Genomic DNA, 21,261 nt, shown 5'->3' on the forward strand with positions numbered 1-21,261 from the left:
TCCCTAAGAGACCTAATATTGTCCTGACTTTACAGAAGGAAGGGACCATTGTGTAGATCTTTTCCCACTCATTGATTTGCCAGGAAATCTAACTTAGCCTTGGATATAGTTTTTTATGGGAAAGAGAACACCAGCTTGTTGAGATCCTGAGGTTCTTAGATCTTGACAAGCTTTTCAAATACCAAGGTGTCTTTCCTAGGGAATTGCCTGGGTAAGTTGTCTCATTATGAGCATCCCTTTCCATGATTTCTTCTACTCTGGTGGATTGTGTTTTCTCTAATGGGATTATGACCCTCAGAAATTCTTGCTCTTCACATATTTCCTCCTTCCATAAGTTCCATAAGTTCCTTCTTTCTGCCCACTTCCTTCCTCCAGCATCTGTCTGGTACTGAGCTCTTGGCATCTGTCCCTCTTTCTCCATTGATGACTGGCATGAATGCGTGGCTGTTGGACAGGGCCTTCATTGTTGGCTCCCCCAGCAGCAGTCAGAACATTCCCTGTGGCCTGGGTTCCGAGGTCCACCCAGGCAGTGTGAGCCTGGCTCACTCGCAGTTCTGGACTGGTGTTTTTCTTTTGTTGTTGGACTCCCATCTCCTCAAAAAACTTGTTAAATAAGGAGATAGAAGCTGGTGCAAAGGAAGAGAAGGCTGTGCTCCTGTTATCGGCGCTCCCTTTCGAGTTCAGAGGCAGACAGGGGGACACTGCACCTTGGGCCAGAATCTGGAGGAAGTCAGCCATCAGAATATGGTCCTGGAGGTGGCGAATTTCGCACCCTGGTTGACTCTCCCCATCAACCTCTCCTAGGAAGTCCCACTGGCCCGAACCACCATTAGGTGGTCATGTGGTCCCACTGTGCAGCCCTACAGGGCACTTCTTGCACGCTGTCAGTTGTCATACGTGGTGTTCATAGCCTGGAAGTCAGGGCTTCCTGGGGCCTGAGTGAAGCTGTGTGGAACTCTTATGTACTCAGCACATCTTCTTCCCTAGAGACATGATTCAGGATGTTCAGTGCTTGTTCAGTGCTCTGGACTTGACCTTTGGGGTGTGGGGTGTGTGAGTTCAGGGTGTGAAAGTCCTGAAGCAGTCAAGTATAGAGGAAGGAGATGGCCAAAGTTCATACTTCTGGGCTCCTGTGGATAAGTAATCAGAGCCATAACGTGGACTTGGCTGCCCCCTCAGCAGCCTCTGCAGAGTTGCCAAAAGCTGAGCCGACTGTGGAGACCAAACTGTTCTTCTTGAGAGGGTGGGGTGCGTGGAACCATATCCCTGCTCAGACCTCAGGGCAGTGGGCTCATTCAGAGAGCTGGTTGTTGGGGTCCTTCCCGAAATGCTGCCCTGGAAGAGCCAGCATTGTAGGACCCTGGCATCATGCTTGGGCAGCGAAGCGTCATGGTTATGAAGCGTGCCCCTCCTCACCTGACTGCCTTGGGGCTGCAGGCCATGATGAGGGAGGGAGGGTGCTGTGCAGGCAGCCCCGGGAGAGACACCCAGGCGGGGCTCTGCAGCACCCCAAGGGGGAAGTGTGCCATCGCAGTACGCTGGAGACTTGGCTTCTCATCACTATCAGAACATAAAAGGGATTTATAAGGACCATGCAGCCAACCTGTTTATTTTAGATACTGAAGCCCGGCAAGATGTGATCACTGCCAAGGCCACACAGCGAGAGAGCAGAACAGCAGGACCAGAGCCAGGTGCTCAGATGCCTAGGTTAGAGCCTTCTCCCCCACCACTCTGGACAAACCACAGAAGGCCTGAGGGCCTTAGATTTCTCATCTGTAAAAATAGTTGAACTTGACCCTTTGGATTCCAAGATTCTCTGATCTCATGAACAGTTTGGGGAGCTTGGGGCAGACTAGGGAATCATTTGGTGTATATACCGTAGATTCCACTCACAAAGAAGGTAGAGTTGAATATTAGCTGTGGAATGTGAGCTAGTACTGGACACAGGGTTGTCATCTGCCCTGCTGATGTGGGTTAAAATCTCTAATGGTTCTGAGTTCATGCAGGGAGAGCCCCTTGGGTGTCCCAGTGTGATACTGATATTGGACTCTGATTTGGTCAATTATTTATGCTACCTCAGGGCAGAGGTATTTGATACCTCGGGGGAGTGTACAGTAGTAGTTGGCCTCACGAGCCAGTAGTGTCAGGTTTCTGGGATGTTAGGGCTGTCTCAGAAGAACTGCACATGTCTCTTGGCATTGACAAATCAGACCATTTTGATTTCAGTGGATCAACTAAGGTTAAACTTAAACAAATAGGAGCAGCTGGGAGGCTTTGGAAGGAGTGAGATGTGTACATTCTCAAAAAAAAAAAAAAAAGAAAAGAAAGAAAAGAAAAGAGAAAGAAAAAAGAAAGAGAGAAAAAAAAAAGTAGAAAAGTCTGTACTCCCTGAGGAAGGAAGGATGAGGCGTGGAACTCTGAATCGCCCCCCTCTGAGGAAGGAAGCAGTTATTTCTCTGCTGGTTTGTTTTGTACTTTCAGTTAAGGAATTCCAGAAGTTGCAGGTTGTGGATCATGACTTCCATTTTTTTCCCTCTGTTGCTGCTTGCCAGAGGAAGGGGGGGGGGTGGGGGGGGCGGGTGGCTCTAAATAACACTTTGGCCTTTATGGAAATGTATCAGATGTTCCAGGAGTGAGTCTCGCTTGCTTGTGCTTGCTTGCTCTCTTTCGCGCGCGCGTGCTCTCTCTCTCTCTCTCACTTTTGCTCCGTGTTCACTCACTCTCTCCTCACTTGTGTCCTTTCTGTGGGATATAGTTAGCACCTCTTGTCGCCTTATATAGCAAGGTCTGGTCGTTAATGTTAACAGAAATCTAACAACAAGGAAGGCTGCCAGATAGCATTAATCAGGCCAGTGTTTGGAATTTCATAAATGCTCTGACTTTGGGTACAAATTGGACATTAAGAACAATATGAAACTGTTTTCTGCCTTCCTCTCTCCCCTTCTCTCCCTCTGTCCTCTCCCCAGACGATCCAACTTCTCTCTCTTTCCCTCTGCTTTTGAATTCCTCTGCTCGGCCGTGCGCTTGCTGCATTGGAACTTTGTTGGTTTTTGCCGTGTTTAATTTTGTTATTTCTCTGTCTCTCTGTCCACTCCAAGACCACAGGCAGAGCAGCGGCAGCCGGAGCCAGGACTCTGCAGAGGGGCAGGACGGGCAGGTCCCGGAGCAGTTCTCAGGTCTCCTCCACGGCTCCTCCCCAGTGTGTGAGGCGGGGCAGGACCCTTTCCAGCTGCTTCCAGCCCCTGGCCAGAGCCATCAAGAAGGGTCCCCCGCTCAGGGTGCCCGCCCCGAGGCAGGCATGCAGCTGGAGGAGACGGGCGGGCGCACGTCTGGAGCCTCCGCGCCCCGCGTGCCGGACCAGAGTAAGAGAGTGGGCTATCCGGCCGGCCTGCCTCCCGCCCACAGCCAGACGCACCCCGAAACTTCGACGCGCACCGCATCTCCACACCCTGGGGGTGCCGAGGAAGAAGGCGACCGGAGCGGGGCCAGAAGCCGAGCCCCTCCCACCGGCAGACCCAAAGCTGAGCTCAAACTCAGCCGCAGCTTGTCCAAGTCTGACTCTGATCTCCTGACCTGCTCACCCACGGAGGACGCTACGATGGGGAGCCGGAGCGAGTCCCTGTCCAACTGCAGCATCGGGAAGAAGAGGCTGGAGAAGTCTCCCTCCTTTGCCTCCGAGTGGGATGAGGTAAGGCCGCGTGATGTCTCGGAGAGCTGGGCTGGCTGAGCCCCCCGCGCTCCCCTGGGTGCTGACGCCCAGGCCAGGATGTGGGCCAGGGCTGCCCTGCTTCCCTCACACTTCAACCAGAGTGTTTCTGACAGCTGGGAGGGAGGCAGGTGCCAGGGAGCCAGGTCAGGGGTCTTCCTGCCTGTGTGGCAGAGGACAGGTCCACTCATGGTTAATCTGGAGGGTGGAGGCCCAGCAGAGCAGGACTGAGGCAGAGGCGGTTCCTAGAAATGATATGCTATTTGGAAATATTTGGATCCCATCAGCCCCACTGAGGGAGCCAGGCTCACCCTGAAGATGCTTCAGAAGAGCTAGAGTGCTTCCTATGAGTTTTCAGGAGGAAGAGGGAAGATCCTGAGTTGGGGGGAGGGGGCTTTGGGAGAAGCTGCTGAAAGGGGATCAGAAGGGGGATTTTCTGTTTCCCGCAGCTCGTGATTATTCTTACTGTGTTTCCCAGGAAGACCGAATGATCTCCCCGCAGAAGCGTTCTGCCCATCCCACATTCCTGGGTTGGCGGGGCAGAGGGCTAGGTGGTTCAGGAAACAAAGAGAGATTAGTGAGGAGAAAACATTTGGAGTCTGAGGCCCAGGTTCCTTTCATAGCCATTGTTATAGAATAGTTAGAAATATGTGCCCAAATATTTTTCAGTGACCTGTGACATGTCTTCCTGGGCAGAAGAATGTGTTTCTCAAAGATGGGTAAACACACAGGGAATGTTCAAGTACTACCCTTGAAAGCTTCTTGCTGGGAGGAAGCTGACTTTGAAGCAGGCTGGATCTGTCTCCCCGGAACATTTTCAAGAGATGAATTTAGCACTTGAAGAGGAGGGGACCACTGCAGCTGGCATGTCCATTTGAACACTCTGTAGACTAAATGCCCTACCCAGCCCATCCGGGTTGCAGCTGCAAAAGTTATGTAAACCAAAGCTAATCCCATTCCCAATGTGGGAACAGGGCGGGGCCGATCCCTCCAGCACTCATCTCCAGATATGATGAGGTTTAGGACTCTGTTTAGTCAGGGACAGGAAGATCCTGTGCCAGAGAAGGTCTTCACTATTTAGTAAACCAGAATTTGGTAAGCCTGTGCTAGATGCCAGGCCACTTAAGGAAAATCAGTTTGTGTTCAAGAGCGCCTGGGGCCAGAAGATTACACACAGGAGAGTAGGTGTTTGTAGGAAAGTGTGCTCTACCTTTGTTTTTCAAAATGGAGTTTTACTAATTTACAGTCAAGTATAGGATAAGGCAGCTTAAGAGTAAGATAAATGCAATATTCTCTGAAATGGCAGGAGAGATCAATAGAGAAAAACATCAGTGGGGGTGGGGTGGGCAGAGGCAAGGGGTACGAGAGGGTGGAAAGGGCTTTAGGAAAGATCACAGAGAAGTGGCATTGGACATGGAATTAAAGAACCAAGTGTTTTGGTTAGAACCAGATTGAAACCATAGGATGAAGAAAGGGCATTGAGGTGGAGAGAAAAGCATGAGCAAGGGCGTGGAGCTGGGAAAGCTTAGGTCATTTGGTTTCTACAGAGTGTAGAGTTTGTACAAGGAGAGTAAGAAATAATGGTAGAAAGTGAAATTGAGACCAGACAGTGAGAGGACCTTGAACATGAGGCTGAGAAGTGAGTATTTGATTTGATATCAAGGCAGTATCTCAGAATCCTCCAAATGGGCTGGAAGACAGCTTTACCAATCTAACCATAATCTTCTTTATGGCTCTACCCTGAGCATATCCTCCACCCCAAGAAGTCGCTGGGCGATTCTGCACGGGATATCCAGGCCCTGTTGGCATGCAGCATTTCCAGGCAGTGTTATGGGCTCCACCATTTCCTCCTGGAAAAGAAACACACAATCACCGAGGCACAGCCCAGTTTAATTGAAGTTGGCTGTTTGGGCTAATATATCAGTGGTCTCCTGACATCTTAATGAGAGGAGGTTTATATGCTGATATTTCCTTTGCGGGTAGAGATTGCAGGTGGATCCAGTGAACCCAGGGACTGTTCGAGGTCTAGGTGTCCTGGCCAAGGCTGTAGTGTGGCTAACCACCAGAAGCACTGTTACATTTTAAGTGTGAAAAAAGTAAAGGCAATTGAGGTCTTATTGGAAAGAATTCAGAAGAGCAAGCTTTGCTTGCGTAGTAAACATTAACACGGCCCTTTATGTGTAACCCTTCAACATTGTTTTTGAGTCATATTATACTTGGTTTTTGTGGCTATCTCTGTCTAAAGAGAAACTTCAGGAGTGTTTCCCCCACTGGTTGGCCCTAAACGCAGGGCTTGGGCAGACTTCCTAGAACCCGGCACTAGTTAACGGCTGCTCGCCACTACCCTGAACCATGCCTGAAGGCTGCTTTGCCTGTATCTTGTGCTTCACGATTTTTTTTCTTTGTCGTCGTTAGATCCCCAGGAGGTAGGGAAGGCTGCTGTGAAGCAGCTGTGGACCAGCTCAGCTGTTACCGTGGGGCCTGGGAGGAAGAGGGAGGCTCTGGGCCCAGGCAGCGGCGATGCCAGCACAGATGGAGTTGTGTGCAGGCTAGCCAGGCTGCTCCTGGAAGGCAGTGCAGGGTAGCACGCGGGGCTCCTCTCCCAAGTCAGCAGATCCCGCTTGGAGCCCCAGCTCCATCGACTCCGCCTTCATGTGTGAGGCCCCAGGAAGCCTCGATGTTGTTATCTTTATCTGTGAAACAGAGGTGGTCAAATCTGTGTTTCAGAGGTGTTTTTACCAATTAGGTATGTGTTTCACTGCCCAGCACAGTGTCTAGTATGCATGAAGTATTGAGTGAATGGTAGATATTAATATTATTATTGTGCCTGCAGCTTTGGAGAAAGAGAACTGGGGCGTGGAGTGTCTTCAGACCTTTAAAAAGGCAGAGCTTTGGGATGGATGGTCCAGTGGTGGAGTTCAAGCCCTTCAGCCTGTAACCTCCTGCACTACTCTGCCCCACCCAAGACGGAAGAGCCCGCCCCGCCTGGCAAAGTAGGGCAGGCGCCACCCCCCCACCCCCCCACCCCGCCATTGTTCTTTGAGAAATTAATGAGCCTTTCTGCCTGGCTCCCTGAGAGAGGAGAGGTTAGAGAGCAACCTGCAGCCTCTCTACTGTTTATTGTTCCGATGCACCTTCTGCATCCGGGGCAGCAGTGGCCACTTGACTGGCTGGGTGTTTGGGATAATGATGTATAGTTGGGGAATATGCGCAGTGGATGGTCACTTTGTCCACATACAGCCTGCTCCTCATAGGTGTTAACACGGCCCTTGTCGATTGCCCTGAACTAAGGACTTCTGAAAGTTAGCCTGGTTAAGGGAAACCTCTGAGACAGTATCCAATAGTGACACTTGTATTCTCCGTATTTTCTGTTAAATTTCTGGTAACAAAGAAGGAACAGTTTGCTTTTAAAAGTGCTCAGCCTAAGAGGAGCTCTAAATCCCAGCTTCAGTAGATACTTCCCATGTTCTGCAGTCAAGTCAGCGCCCTCTTTGTCTTAATGATCCCTTGGGCATCATAGAAGTTAAACTGAGACGCTTAAATAAAACTTTAAAATATAAAGATAAGGAGTGTAGGTGATAAATCACCTACATCTCTCTACATAGTTAACCTCTGTTAACGTTTGATGTATATCCAAATTTGGGGTCTCAGTACATTTGCTGATTTATAATTTGCTTTTCTTACCTAATGGCTGTATACCGTGGCAGTGTCAATAAGATCTGGATTCAGATCCTCATTCTAAAAAGCATAGTATTCTATCCCTGGTTATATCATAAGGTTAGTTAGTTTGTTGTTCTTTAAGCTATTCTCCGATTGTTAGACACCGTCAGGGCATCTTCCTTCTGCCCTTCAGTGCATTCCCTACCCTCTCTACCTGCCTGTGTGCCCCAGGAGGCTGACCCATGTGGACTGCATCACTAGGCCAAGGAAATCTTGGATTGGCTGGGTCCCTCTGCTGAAGACCATCAGTCTTGTGAGAGATCCTTTCCCAGTAGCTGCTCTCTCTGCGTTCTGGTAACCAGCCCCTCCCCTGGACCCTCCTGGTCTGGGGCTCCTGGCTGTGACTAGCTCCCATCCCTTGTTACTCTCTGTCCCCTACGCAAACCTGTATAAATAATCCCTTTATCAAGCTCCTTCAGTTCCCCAGTTCGAATGTGCCTTCTTTTTCCTGCAGGAACCCTGAACGATACGGACATTTCTAGCACGGTTTCTATCAACTCTAAGCAACCATAGATGGCTGTGTGCTGGAGCAGTCAACATGGCTCTTGCATGTAAATTGTAAATTAATCTTCATTTGCAGATGAACCAGAAGGCATGGATATTCAGGGTGCTGGGAGGCAGGAGAAATTCATCATTTAACTCGAAGCCTTTCCCACTTCCAACTCTAAGAAAGAAACCTGTTCTCCTTCCACGGTGTTGGCAGTGTCTGCAGCGTTTCAGCTGTGTGCTCCTGAATCAGTCTCCTGCGCTGCACAATGCACCCGCAGGTACAGACACGCGCGCGCGCGCGCGCACACACACACACACACACACACACACACACACACACACACACACACACACACACACACACACACACACGGCAGCAGCAATCCACATCCGAAATAAACACCTCGCAAGAAGAACAGAAATAACCTCCTGGTCAGATAGTGGTTTGAATATATAACAAGTCTAAGGGGTCAGATAGGTCTCTCACGTACCTGCCTTTGAATGGGATTGAAGCTTAGGAAAGAGAAAACCACAGAAGGCTGCTTGTCTACTTAGCATAAACATTTGAGCCATTTAGAACTTGGCTAAAGGCTTAAGTGATGTTTTGTAATCGGCTTTCATCAATATTAAACTAGTGAGAAATGGGTGAAGTGAAGTGCAGGGGCATGCTTCATATGCATTTTGTGCAAACTGAGAGTAATCTCTGGCCAGGGATCTGGGGAATGTCCTGGTTTCGTCTGAAATGGTAGCTGCGGGGACCCTTGGCCCTTGAATCTCCCCATGAGGAGGGAAGGAACAGCAACCAGGAGGGCACCCTTCCAGGCCAGGTCCCACACGCCTCGCCCTTTCCAGCAAGCTGTCCAGTTGGAGGCATGATGTCATCAAGAGAAACACTGATTGGTTCAACTCCACAGAGGCTTTGGTTGCTTTTAACCCTTGAGAGTCAGGTGTGCAAGAAGAATGACTTAGATGTAAAACAGAGGGATTTGGGCTTGAATTTCCGCTGACAGTGGCTAAACTTTCCACACCACTGTTCTGCAGTGTGCATTGTTCTTTAACATGTAAACAAGCACGTAGTCCTTTCTGCTGAGCACAGCCCTCCCACTCTAAACAAGAATGTGACCCTCCTACCTTTAGGGACAGATTGGAGCCTGGAGTGTCTATTTACATTGCTTCTGGGTATATACAGTAGTCACAACTTTTATCCTAGAACCTCTACATTTCCTTTGGTTTTAAGTGGTCTGGTAAGACTGAGGGTGTTTTTGTTTTCATATTTTAAAAATAATCTCACTTATTTTATAGGCAGTCCTGAATAAACAATTTTGGCCATTCTGTCTGATAAATCCAAGTGATTTTTTTTAGCCTAGATTAAAAAAATATATATATATTTATATATATATATATGGGCATCTCCATGGCCTTGGTGCTAACAGAAGACGCACCAGAGTGCTGTGAATAAGCTGGAGTCAGTCCTGGCTCTGCAGTTGGCCAGTGATGAGACGGTCGGTGTGTCCACCCCCGCCCGAGCCTCTCCTGACCATCTCTTGATGACATCATGCCTCCCCCTGGACAGCTTGCTGGAAAGGGCGAGGCAGCTGGGACCTGGCCTGGGAGAGGGTGCCCTCCCGGCTGCTGCCCCTCCACTCCTCATCCCGGGCCTCTTGGACCCTGACTTTTCTCTTTCCTTTCCTCATTTTCACGTTTTTCTCTGCTTCTCCAGATTGCCTCATTGCTGCTTTTCCTATCTTTTTACTCATCTTGCTTCTTTATTTTCATCTCTCTTTTTCCCTTTGCTCCCTCTCCCCTTTTCATCTGTGCTCTTTCCTATCTTTTTTTTTCTTTCCTGTCTTTTTACTTTCTTCCTCCTTTTCTCATTTATTTTTCCTCTTCATTCTTATTTTCACTGGTGGCATCAAGGAGAGGCTTTTCTAACAGCCATTCATTCTCAGCCTTCTCCACCAGGATTTTTCTATTATTTTCTTTCTTTAAAACATTCTTGCCAGGGTTCACCCATTTTTGTATTCTACAGAACACTTACTGCTTGTGGTGTAAGCTACCTCCCCTCCGCCCCACGCCACCACCCACACTGTCTGTCCTCGGACCTTTCACAAACAGTCTAGTTCCATTTAGCTGCATCAGGACAGGCACCATCAAGTACTATGTACAATTTTGTGGTATGTGTGAAATTGCTAGCAAGATGAGAATTTCCCTTTTCTCCTCTTTTTCGTTTCATTACATTTTGCTTTGTTAACACCAGACCAAGAGCTTGAGTGACAGTGAATGTAGGTGAATATATGAGAAGAATTTGGTCTTTATTCCAGTGCATATAAATGCTGAGAATCACAGAAAGAAACATTTTCTGGGACATTCTTTATATACTTTGGTTCTGGTTTTGTATCTCTTGCTTCTTTTTTTCTAGTCATGGCATCAGTAAGATACAGACTGAGTAATTTTATATAATTTCGGGAATAGTAGTTTATCTTATGTTATTCTAAGCAATTGTTTGAGAAACAAGTAGAGGTATTTTTCACATAATTGGAAATAATGTAGAATAGAAGTATATTTTTATCATAATTATTCATTCGTTTGACTAACTTATTGAGTACCTGCTATGTTCCAGGCACTGTTCTCAGCACTGGGGTTGAGCAGTGAACAAAACAGACAAAATCCCCTGCCTCATGGAGCTGACTTTCTAGAAGGCTAGAGGGGAAAGAGCAATAAAAGGAGACAATATGTAAAATGCATAGTGTGCTAGTTGGTGATAAGAGTGCTAATAAGAAAAATAAAGCTGAGAAGAGGGATAGAGTGCGGTGGAGGCCAGGGCTGCAGTTCAGTGGGGCAGCCTGGGAAGACCCCTCTGAGAAGGAGGAGAGAGGGAGCTGGGCGGGTGTGGGCGGAGCACGAGCAGAGCTACTGGGCTGCTGCTTCTGTTTGTACACAATTATTTCTCCTGTAAGAGAAATTTAAAATTCCATTCTCTCTCCCTCTCTCTCTCTCTTTCTATATATATATATATATATATATATATATATATATATATATATATACACACACACACACACACACACACACACATATACGTGTATACATATACATATATATGTATAACTGAATCACTTTCTGTACACTTGAAACTAACACAACATTGTAACTCAACTATACTTCAATAAAAAAATTCCATTCTACATTTACATTATCTTACAAATATACCTTATTACCTGACTGTTACCTTTAACTTCCTTTCTTTTTCTCTTTAGCCACTATCGCCACCTGCTTCTTTTCTCATCTTGTTTTTTTTCCCCTTGATTTTTTTCTATTAAGCTGTGTTGGGGCCTTTTTAAACATACATACATATGTATGTACATACATATGTACACGCATACATGTATACACACACGTATATACATACATGTATTTTTTAAGCTATTGAACTAGAATAAAATCTGAATTTCTAAGAATTTCTCAAACTTGATCATTGTCCTTGTCGTCATCCTGGGCCATGATCATCGGGTGGGTTCTGACAGAGCAGAGGGGTTGGGTTCTAGGTCAGTGTCTTAGGAAATACATTTCCATGGGTGCATCACATGCTCAAAGCAGAAATAAAATCTAAAAACCAGGATTATAAGGCAAAAGGAAGGGAATTCAAAATGATTTAGAGCAGAAAATGGCCAGGAATCTGAAAACAGGAGCTCCCGTGAGAGGAGGACAGCTGACTAGGTGTTTAAGGAGTCAGGGCAGATGAGTGCAGGTGTTGGCACCATCGTTTGGAGCACAGAATGGTGCTTGCTGATGCCCTGGAAGGCATCTTGGGGCTGATGCCCTGATTAATCTTAAATGCTTCTTCTTGGGAGCCCCAAGCCCAGGGGTTCCCAACAGTTAATTACAGTCAGTTAGAGTGTGAGATACTGGTGGCCTCAGAGATTCTCTGACCCTGAGTGGACTTAGGGTGGTCGATGTAGAAGGAGCTTCTGAGGTGCCAGGTACAGAGATTGTGTGTGTGTGTGTGTGTGTGTGTGTGTGTGTGTGTGTGTACATATGTGTAGGTTCTGTGTTATTTCAGATGGTGAACTACTTACATCTGGTGTGTCCAGCTAGGGGTCAGTTGTGCCCAGGGACTGTAGTTGCCTAGTTAGTGAGTGTGTAGTGCATGCAGGCCTGGGTCTGGTTCAGGTTGAGATGCCAAGCATTTTGATACCTCTGGTCTGTCCTTGCTCCTTCCCTGTAAATCTGCCCAGGTGACCCACTGCTGACTGCTTTAGCCCTCATCATCTCTGGCTCACGTGGAGCCCCATGAAGTATCACTAAACACGCTGGCTTCATTACATTCTCATAGGACAACTATGTTTCTATGTTTTTTCCTCCTTGAAATGAATAGACCCCAGAGAAGTTTAGTTTGTTCAGAGATGTGCTGTGTGGTCAGAGAGGCAGCTAAGTAATTACCCGGCCAGATAATGAGGGACAGGCGTTTCATTATGTAAGACCCTAGGAAAGCAATTAATCTGGACCTCACTTAGGCTTCGTTTGGAATCCATGATCCTCAGCAACAACACAGAGCTCTTTTCTGGATGCCAGTGTTGTGCTCGCGCCCTCAGAGATGTGATCCTGTCTCAGCTCTGTGTTTTCATGGAACACTGCCCTCCCTGCCTAGGGTTCATTTACTTTCCTTTGTCCTGCTTTCTTCCCCATGGATGTTCCGTTTTGATGCCACCATGGGGGTAGCCAGTGGGTAAGAGGAATGCTTGTGACCTGAAGATTCTGGGCAGGGCCAAGGTGCTGAGCGCTCTTCCGCAGGCGTTCTGCTCTGTCTTGCTCACGAGCTCGAATGACTCCAGTCTCTGGCGCCACGGGGCCCACCTGTCCATAACTCAAAGCGGCCTGTTTATCTATCTGGACAGGTGGAAAACTGCGTAAGCTCACTAGGGGCCTACAAATGACAATTTGTCTGGCAATCTGTTCTTGCCTGTCCTGATTTAAACAACCAGGAAGCTGTTGTAAACTCAGTTGAAATGGTGTGTTTTGTATAAATGTTCCAGTTCCTTTCTACTTTGGAGCTAGTTATTTTCAACAGGACCTCCAAAAAACCAGGGGGCTGCCTTGTATCTGTTATGCATTTAGGCATGCCGTCCTGGGTTTTGCTGCTGGGGAAATAGCTTCCCTCACTGACACTCAGAAGGCAGATAAGCCTGGAGAAGCTTATCTTCAGGGGCTGGCCAAACCTCTGTGCTGGCTCATAGGACAGGAGGGAACGCTGTGGATCTCGGGGTGTAGTGGCAGAGGAGAGCACTTCAAGGGTGGGGATAGCCAAACCCCAAGGTCTTGAGCTGTCTCTGTGCCCTTGGTGGGAATATTTGTCTCAACCGCCATACCCAACTGCAGATTGAAGTCTAGGCAAAGCCAACTCTGGAAATGGAATTTTTATACCCGGGGTTTTTTTTTTTTTTTTTGAGTTATAATACCTGAATGTGGCTGACATTTAAAAGGTACTGAAGAATATATAATGTTTTAAGTCTCCCTCCCTCTCTGCTCCCTAGACACCCAGTTCCTATCACAAGTTTTTCAAGCATCTCTCCTACATACTCCTTGAAATACTCTGTGCATCTGTAAGCATTTCAGACACGCTGAATATTTTTCTTTCTTTTTAAAATAAATGGTGCCATGTTATACATATTACTCAGAATCTCACTTTCTTCATTTAATAGTATTTTTTTGAAAATCACTCTAATTCAGTATGAAGTGTTTCCTTTTCATTTTTATACTTCGTATCCGTAGTATGGATATACTGTCATTTATCATTTCCTGCAGATGGACATTTTGGATGTTACCAAGTTTTTACTAACGTCAGCTACAAATTGGCACTCGCCATTGGCACTTGCCATCTACCTCTACAAGGATTAAATCATGTGCTGCTGCAGCTGCTGACTTTCAACACCCCCTGAAAGAAGTTCAGGGTGGAGAGCAGAAATGAGGCACTCTGTGCTCTGGGAAAAACTGGCACAACAGGTCTTCAGATAGTTAGATATTTTCAGGAGCCGATTTTATGAGCCCAATTTTTTTTTTTTTCTTTAAAGCACTATTTTTTTTTTTTTTTTTTTTTTGATTTTTGGCTACGTTGGGTCTTCGTTGCTGTGCGCAGGCTTTCTCTAGTTGCAGCGAGCAGGGCTACACTTCGTTGCAGTGCGTGGGCTTCTTATTGCTGTGCGGAGCACGGGCTCTAGGCGTGTGGGCTTCAGTAGTGGGCTTAGTTGCTCCGCGGCATGTGGGATCTTCCCTGACCAGGGTTCAAACCCGTGTCTCCTGCGTTGGCAGGCAGATTCTTAACCACTGCGCTACCAGGGAAGCTCTATGAGCCCAATTCTTGTATCTCCGCATATCTAGAAAAGCACTAAAATCCTTCATGGTGATGACGAGCAGTAACCTTCACAAGACTAGCAGAAACCTTCTGCAAAAAAATATGTGCTTGATTACATGTACTCCTTCTTCACTAAAATCACATACATACTGACCTTCCCCCCTACATCTTTGGAGCAGTTTCTCAGAGCTATCTGAAATGCTGACTCCCGGGCTGTAGTCCTCACTTTGCCCCCATTAAAACTTAACTCGTAACTCTCACGTGCATCTTTTTTAGTCGACACTAATGAAAAGTAATGCTGCAATGCATATCCTTATACAAAGTTATTTTAAGATAAATTTCCAGAAGGTAAACAGGTATCTTAAAGGGTTTATGCATGTTAAATTTACTCTCATACACACAAAGAGCATCTGTTTCTCTATACCTCACCAACCTAAGAGTTGTTGGCTTTTTAATCTCTTTTTGGTTAACAGGTTGGTAATGTTATTTTAGTATAGTTTTGAAGTGGGTGTCTTTTATTAAGAGTGAGGTACCATCTTTTCATATGCTTAAAAAAAAACCTGTTTTCTTTTCTGGATTGTGCTTGTTCCTTTCTTTTCTTTGAATCGATCTCTTTTCGTTTGTAGAAGCTCTTTATGTTTGAAGAAATTGACCTTTTATCTGTGATGTGAGTTTGTCTTTTGGCTTTGTTTATGGTATTTGGAGTTTGGTTGGTTTTTTTTTTTAACATGCAGAAATACAAAATTTTTATATAAATGAATCTATCAATCTTTTCTTTAATTACTATTTTTTTCACACACACACACACTGTATTTTATTTTTACAAGAGATAAATAGACTGACGCCAAGCATTGTAAATGGATGACCACAACAAAAGCAACAACGATTGCAATTACCAAACGCGAAACATACTCATACTATGTCATAATATTGACATTCAGTCCAGTAATCCTCCACTGTAACAGCTCCTTTACTTTGCAGTGAAAATTGATTTGTATATTTTTTGCCTTTGAGTCCTTGTCGGATTTTTTTTTCTTATTCAAACAGAAAGTCACAAAAATTATAATCATCCTCATCAGTTCACTCAGTCCCATGTAATTAATTTTTTTTTCATCTTGATCTTTTGTTAGCACTTTTATGAGTTCATCAGTTTTCCATTAGCGTTCTGAAAATGCTTATTCATTCAGTTCAGCAGTATAGTCAGTTACCAGAAAGCTGTACTTGTCAGTCTTGTCCATGAATTCCTTGAAGATGAAACCCTTTTATAGGAACATATTTGAAAAAGCATCAGAGTACACCCAGAACTGTCTGTAAACGACAAAAGACTTAAAAATGACCACAGTTAAAGATTTGATGAAAGTTCATAATAATGCAATTGACAAGGAAATTTAGTTATTTCTGAGATATACATTTTAAAGTAATAACTAGAATTATGACTTATAACATTATACCAGAACATATAAGATTTTTAGAAATTTCATGTAATGTCTGAAACATTTATATTAACATATTTCCATACAAATAACCCAAAGAAAGTTTAGTATTAGTTGTTTTTTTTGTTTGTTTGTTTATACTGCAGGTTCTTATTAGTCATCAATTTTATACACATCAGTGTATACATATCAATCCCAATCGCCCAATTCAGCACACCACCATCCCCACCCCACCGCGGTTTTCCCCTCTTGGTGTCCATACGTCTGTTCTCTACATCTGTGTCTCAACTTCTGCCCTGCAAACTGGCTCATCTGTACCATTTTCCTAGGTTCCACATACATGCGTTAATATACGATATTTGTTTTTCTCTTTCTGACTTACTTCACTCTCTATGACAGTCTCTAGATCCATCCAAGTCTCAACAAATGACTCAATTTCATTCCTTTTTATGGCTGAGTAATATTCCATCGTATATATGTACCACAACTAATTTATCCATTTGTCTGTCGATGGGCATTTAGATTGCTTCCATGACCTGGCTATTGTAAATAGTGCTGCAATGAACATTGCGGGGCATGTGTCTTTTTGAATTATGGTTTTCTCTGGGTATATGCCCAGTAGTGGGATTGCTGCATCATATGGTAATTCTATTTTTAGTTTTTTAAGGAACCTCCATATGTTCTCCATAGTGGCTGTATCAATTTACATTCCCACCAACAGTGCAAGAGGGTTCCCTTTTCTCCACACCCTCTCCAGCATTTGTTGTTTGTAGATTTTCTGATGATGCCCATTCTAACTGGTATGAGGTGATACCTCACTGTAGTTTTGATTTGCATTTCTCTAATAATTAGTGATGTCGAGCAGCTTTTCATGTGCTTCTTGGCCATCTGTATGTCTCCTTTGGAGAAATGTCTATTTAGGTCTTCTGCCCCTTTTTGGATTGGGTTGTTTGTTTCTTTAATATTGAGCTGCATGAGCTGTTTATATATTTTGGAGATTAATCCTTTGTCTGTTGATTCATTTGCAAATATTTTCTCCCATTCTGAGGGTTGTCTTTTCATCTTGTTTATGGTTTCCTTTGCTGTGCAAAAGCTTTTAAGTTTCATTAGGTCCCATTTGTTTATTTTTGTTTTTATTTCCATTACTCTAGGAGGTGGATCAAAAAAGGTCTTGCTGTGATTTATGTCAAAGAGTGTTCTTCCTATGTTTTCCTCTAAGAGTTTTATAGTGTCCAGTCTTACATTTAGGTCTTGAATCTATTTTGAGTTTATTTTTGTGTATGGTGTTAGGGAGTGTTCTAATTTCATTCTTTTACATGTAGCTGTCCAGTTTTCCCAGCACCACTTATTGAAGAGACTGTCTTTTCTCCATTGTATATCTTCGCCTCCTTTGTCATAGATTAATTGACCATAGGTGTGTGGGTTTATCTCTGGGGTTTCTATCTTGTTCCATCGATCTATGTTTCTGTTTTTGTGCCAGTACCATATTGTCTTGATTACTGTAGCTTTGTAGTATAGTCTGAAGTCAGGGAGTCTGATTCCTCCAGCTCCGTTTTTTTCCCTCAAGACTGCTTTGGCTACTCGAGGTCTTTTGTGTCTCCATACAAATTTTAAGATGATTTGTTCTAGTTCCGTAAAAAATGCTATTGGTAATTTGATAAGGATTGCATTGAATCTGTAGATTGCTTTGGGTAGTATAGTCATTTTCACAATATTGATTCTTCCAATCCAAGAACATGGTATATCTCTCCATCTGTTGGTATCATCTTTAATTTCTTTCATCAGTGTCTTATAGTTTTCTGCATACAGGTCTTTTGTCTCCCTAGGTAGGTTTATTCCTAGGTATTTTATTCTTTTTGTTGCGATGGTAAATGAGAGTGTTTCCATAATTTCTCCTTCAGATTTTTCATCATTAGTGTATAGGAATGCAAGAGATTTCTGTGCATTAATTTTGTATCCTGCAACTTTACCAAATTCATTGATTAGCTCTAGTAGTTTTCTGGTGGCATCTTTAGGATTCTCTGTGTATAGTATCATGTCATCTGCAAACAGTGACAGTTTTACTTGCTCTTTTCCAATTTGTATTCCTTTTATTTCTTTTTCTTCTCTGATTGCCGTGGCTAGGACTTCCAAAACTCTGTTGAATAATAGTGGTGACAGTGGACATCCTTGTCTCATTCCTGATCTTAGAGAAAATGCTTTCAGTTTTTCACCATTGAGAATGATGTTTGCTGTGGGTTTGTCGTATATGGCCTTTATTATGTTGAGGTAGGGTCCCTCTATGCCCACCTTCTGGAGAGTTTTTATCATAAATGGGTGTTGAATTTTGTCAAAAGCTTTTTCTGCATCTATTGAGATGATCATATGGTTTTTATTCTTCAATTTGTTAATATGGTGTATCACATTGATTGATTTGTGTGTATTGAAGAATCCTTGCATCCCAGGGATAAATCCCACTTGATCATGGTGTATGATCCTTTTAATGTGTTCTTGGATTCTGTTTGCTAGTATTTTGTTGAGGATTTTTGCATCTGTATTCATCAGTGATATTGGTCTGTAATTTTCTTTTTTTGTAGTATCTTTGTCTGGTTTTGGTATCAGGGTGATGGTGGCCTCACAGAATGAGTTTGGGAATGTTCCTTCGTCTGCAGTTTTTTGGAAGAGTTTGAGAAGGATGGGTGTTAGCTCTTCTCTAAACGTTTGATAGAATTCACCTGTGAAGCCATCTGGTCCTGGACTTCTGTTTGTTGGAAGATTTTTAATCACAGTTTCAATTTCATTACTTGTGATTGGTCTGTTCATATTTTCTGTTTCTTCCTGGTTCAATCTTGGAAGGTTATACCTTTCTAAGAATTTGTCCATTTCTTCCAAGTTGTCCATTTTATTGGCATAGAGTTGCTTGTAGTAGTCTCCTAGGATGCTTTGTATTTCTGCGGTGTCTGTTGTAACTTCTCCTTTTTCATTTCTAATTTTATTGATTTGAGTCCTCTCCCTCTTTTTCTTAATCAGTCTGGCTAATGGTTTATCATTTTGTTTATCTTCTCAAAGAACCAGCTTTTAGTTTTATTGATCTTTGCTATTGTTTTCTTTGTTTCTATTTCATTTATTTCTGCTCTGATCTTTATGATTTCTTTCCTTCTGCTAACTTTGGGTTTTGTTTGTTCTTCTTTCTCTAGTTTCTTTAGGTGTAAGGTTAGATTGTTTACTTGAGATTTTTCTTGTTTCTTTAGATAGGCTTGTATAGCTATAAACTTCCCTCTTAGAACTGCTTTTGCTGCATCTCATAGGTTTTGGGTCGTCGTGTTTTCATTGTCATTTGTCTCTAGGTAGTTTTTGGTTTCCTCTTTGAAAGGAAGGAATGTATATCTCTTGGTTATTTAGTGACGTATTGTTTAGCCTCCATGTGTTTGTGTTTTTTACGTTTTTCTCCCTGTAATTCATTTCTAATCGCATAGCGTTGTGGTCAGAAAAGATGCTTGATATGATTTCAATTTTCTTAAATTTACTGAGGCTTGATTTGTGACCCAAGGTGTGATCTATCCTGGAGAATGTTCTGTGCACACTTGAGAAGAAAGTGTAATCTGCTGTTTTTGGATGGAATGTCCTATAAATATCAATTAAATCTATCTGGTCTATTGTGTCATTTAAAGCTTCTGTTTCCTTATTTATTTTCATTTTGGATGATCTGTCCATTGGTGTAAGTGAGGTGTTAAAGTCCCCCACTATTACTGTGTTACTGTCGATTTCCTCTTTTATAGCTGTTAGCAGTTGCCTTATGTATTGAGGTGCTCCTATGTTGGGTGCATATATATTTATAATTGTTCTATCTTCTTCTTGGATTGATCCCTGGATCATTATGTAGTGTCCTTCCTTGTGTCTTATAACATTCTTTATTTTAAAGTTTATTTTATCTGATATGAGTATAGCTACTCCAGCTTTCTTTTGATTTCCATTTGCATGGAATATCTTTTTCCATCCCCTCACTTTCAGTCTGTATGTGTCCCTAGGTCTAAAGTGGGTCTCTTGTAGACAGCATATATATGGGTCTTGTTTTTGTATCCATTCAGCCAGTCTATGTCTTTTGGTTGGGGCATTTAATCCATTCACGTTTAAGGTAATTATCGATATGTATGTTCCTATGACCATTTTCTTAATTGTTTTGGGTTTGTTTTTGTAGGTCCTTTTCTTCCCTTGTGTTTCCCACTTAGAGAAGTTCCTTTAGCATTTGTTGTAGAGCTGGTTTGGTGGTGCTGAATTCTCTTAGCTTTTGCTTGTCTGTAAAGCTTTTGATTTCTCCATCAAATCTAAATGAGATCCTTGCTGGGTAGAGTAATCTTGGTTGTAGGTTCTTCCCTTTCATCACTTTAAGTATATCATGCCACTCCCTTCTGGCTTGCAGAGTTTCTGCTGAGAAATCAGCTGTTAACCTTATGGGAGTTCCCTTGTATGTTATTTGTCGTTTTTCCCTTGCTGCTTTCAATAATTTTTCTTTGTCTTTAATTTTTGCCACTTTGATTACTATGTGTCTCGACGTGTTTCTCCTTGGGTTTATTCTGTATGGGACTCTCTGCGCTTCCTGGACTTGGGTGGCTATTTCCTTTCCCATGTTAGGGAAGTGTTCGACTATAATCTCTTCAAATATTTTCTCTGGTCCTTTCTCTCTCTCTTCTCCTTCTGGGACCCCTATAATGCGAATGTTGTTGTGTTTAATGTTGTCCCAGAGGTCTCTTAGGCTGTCTTCATTTCTTTTCATTCTTTTTTCTTTAGTCTGTTCTGCAGCAGTGAATTCCACCATTCTGTCTTTCAGGTCACTTATCCGTTCTTTTGCCTCAGTTATTCTGCTATTGATTCCTTCTAGTGTATTTTTCATTTCAGTTATTGTATTGTTCATCTCTGTTTGTTCTTTAATTCTTTTAGGTCTTTGTTAAACATTTCTTGCATCTTCTTGATCTTTGCCTCCATTCTTTTTCCGAGGTCCTGGATCATCTTCACTATCATTATTCTGAATTCTTTTGCTGGAAGGTTGCCTATCTCCACTTCATTTAGTTGTTTTTCTGGGGTTTTATCTTGTTCCTTCATCTGGTATATAGCCCTCTGCCTTTTCATCTTGTATATCTTTCTGTGAATATGGTTTTTGTTCACAGGCTGCAGGATTGTAGTCCTTCTTGCTTCTGCTGTCTGCCCTCTGGTGGATGAGGCTATCTAAGAGGCTTGATGGGAGGGACTGGTGGTGGGTAGAGCTGAGCTGACTGTTGCTCTGGTGGGCAGAGCTCAGTAAAACTTTAATCTGCTTGTCTGCTGATGGGTGAGTCTGGGTTCCCTCCCTGTTGGTTGCTTGGCCTGAGGCAACCCAACACTGGAGCCTACCCGGACTCTTTGGTGGGGCTAATGGCGGACTCTGGGAGGGCTCACGCCAAGGAGTATTTCCCAGAACTTCTGCTACCAGTGTCCTTGTCCCCACACTGAAACAGAGCCACCCCCCACCTCTGCAGGAGACCCTCCGACACTAGCAGGTAGGTCTGGTTCCCTCTCCCCTGCGGTCACTGCTCCTTCCCCTGGGTCCC

The 21,261-nt window shown here is 43.9% G+C and overlaps 1 protein-coding gene across 15 annotated transcripts in view; it reads left to right on the forward strand.

Moving 5' to 3' along the window:
* ANKS1A (ankyrin repeat and sterile alpha motif domain containing 1A) overlaps positions 1-21,261 on the forward strand; it is a 191,712-nt gene that overhangs the window by 112,528 nt on the left and 57,923 nt on the right. For all 15 annotated transcript variants that reach the window (XM_082345045.1, XM_082345037.1, XM_082345048.1 and 12 more), the window contains one exon: positions 3,099-3,688. In XM_082345045.1, coding sequence (XP_082201171.1) covers positions 3,099-3,688 — 590 coding nt within the window. The remainder of the gene's footprint in view (positions 1-3,098; positions 3,689-21,261) is intronic.

This window comes from Balaenoptera borealis (genome assembly GCF_965194805.1).
Source record: "Balaenoptera borealis genome assembly, chromosome: 12".
Taxonomy (NCBI): domain Eukaryota; kingdom Metazoa; phylum Chordata; class Mammalia; order Artiodactyla; family Balaenopteridae; genus Balaenoptera; species Balaenoptera borealis.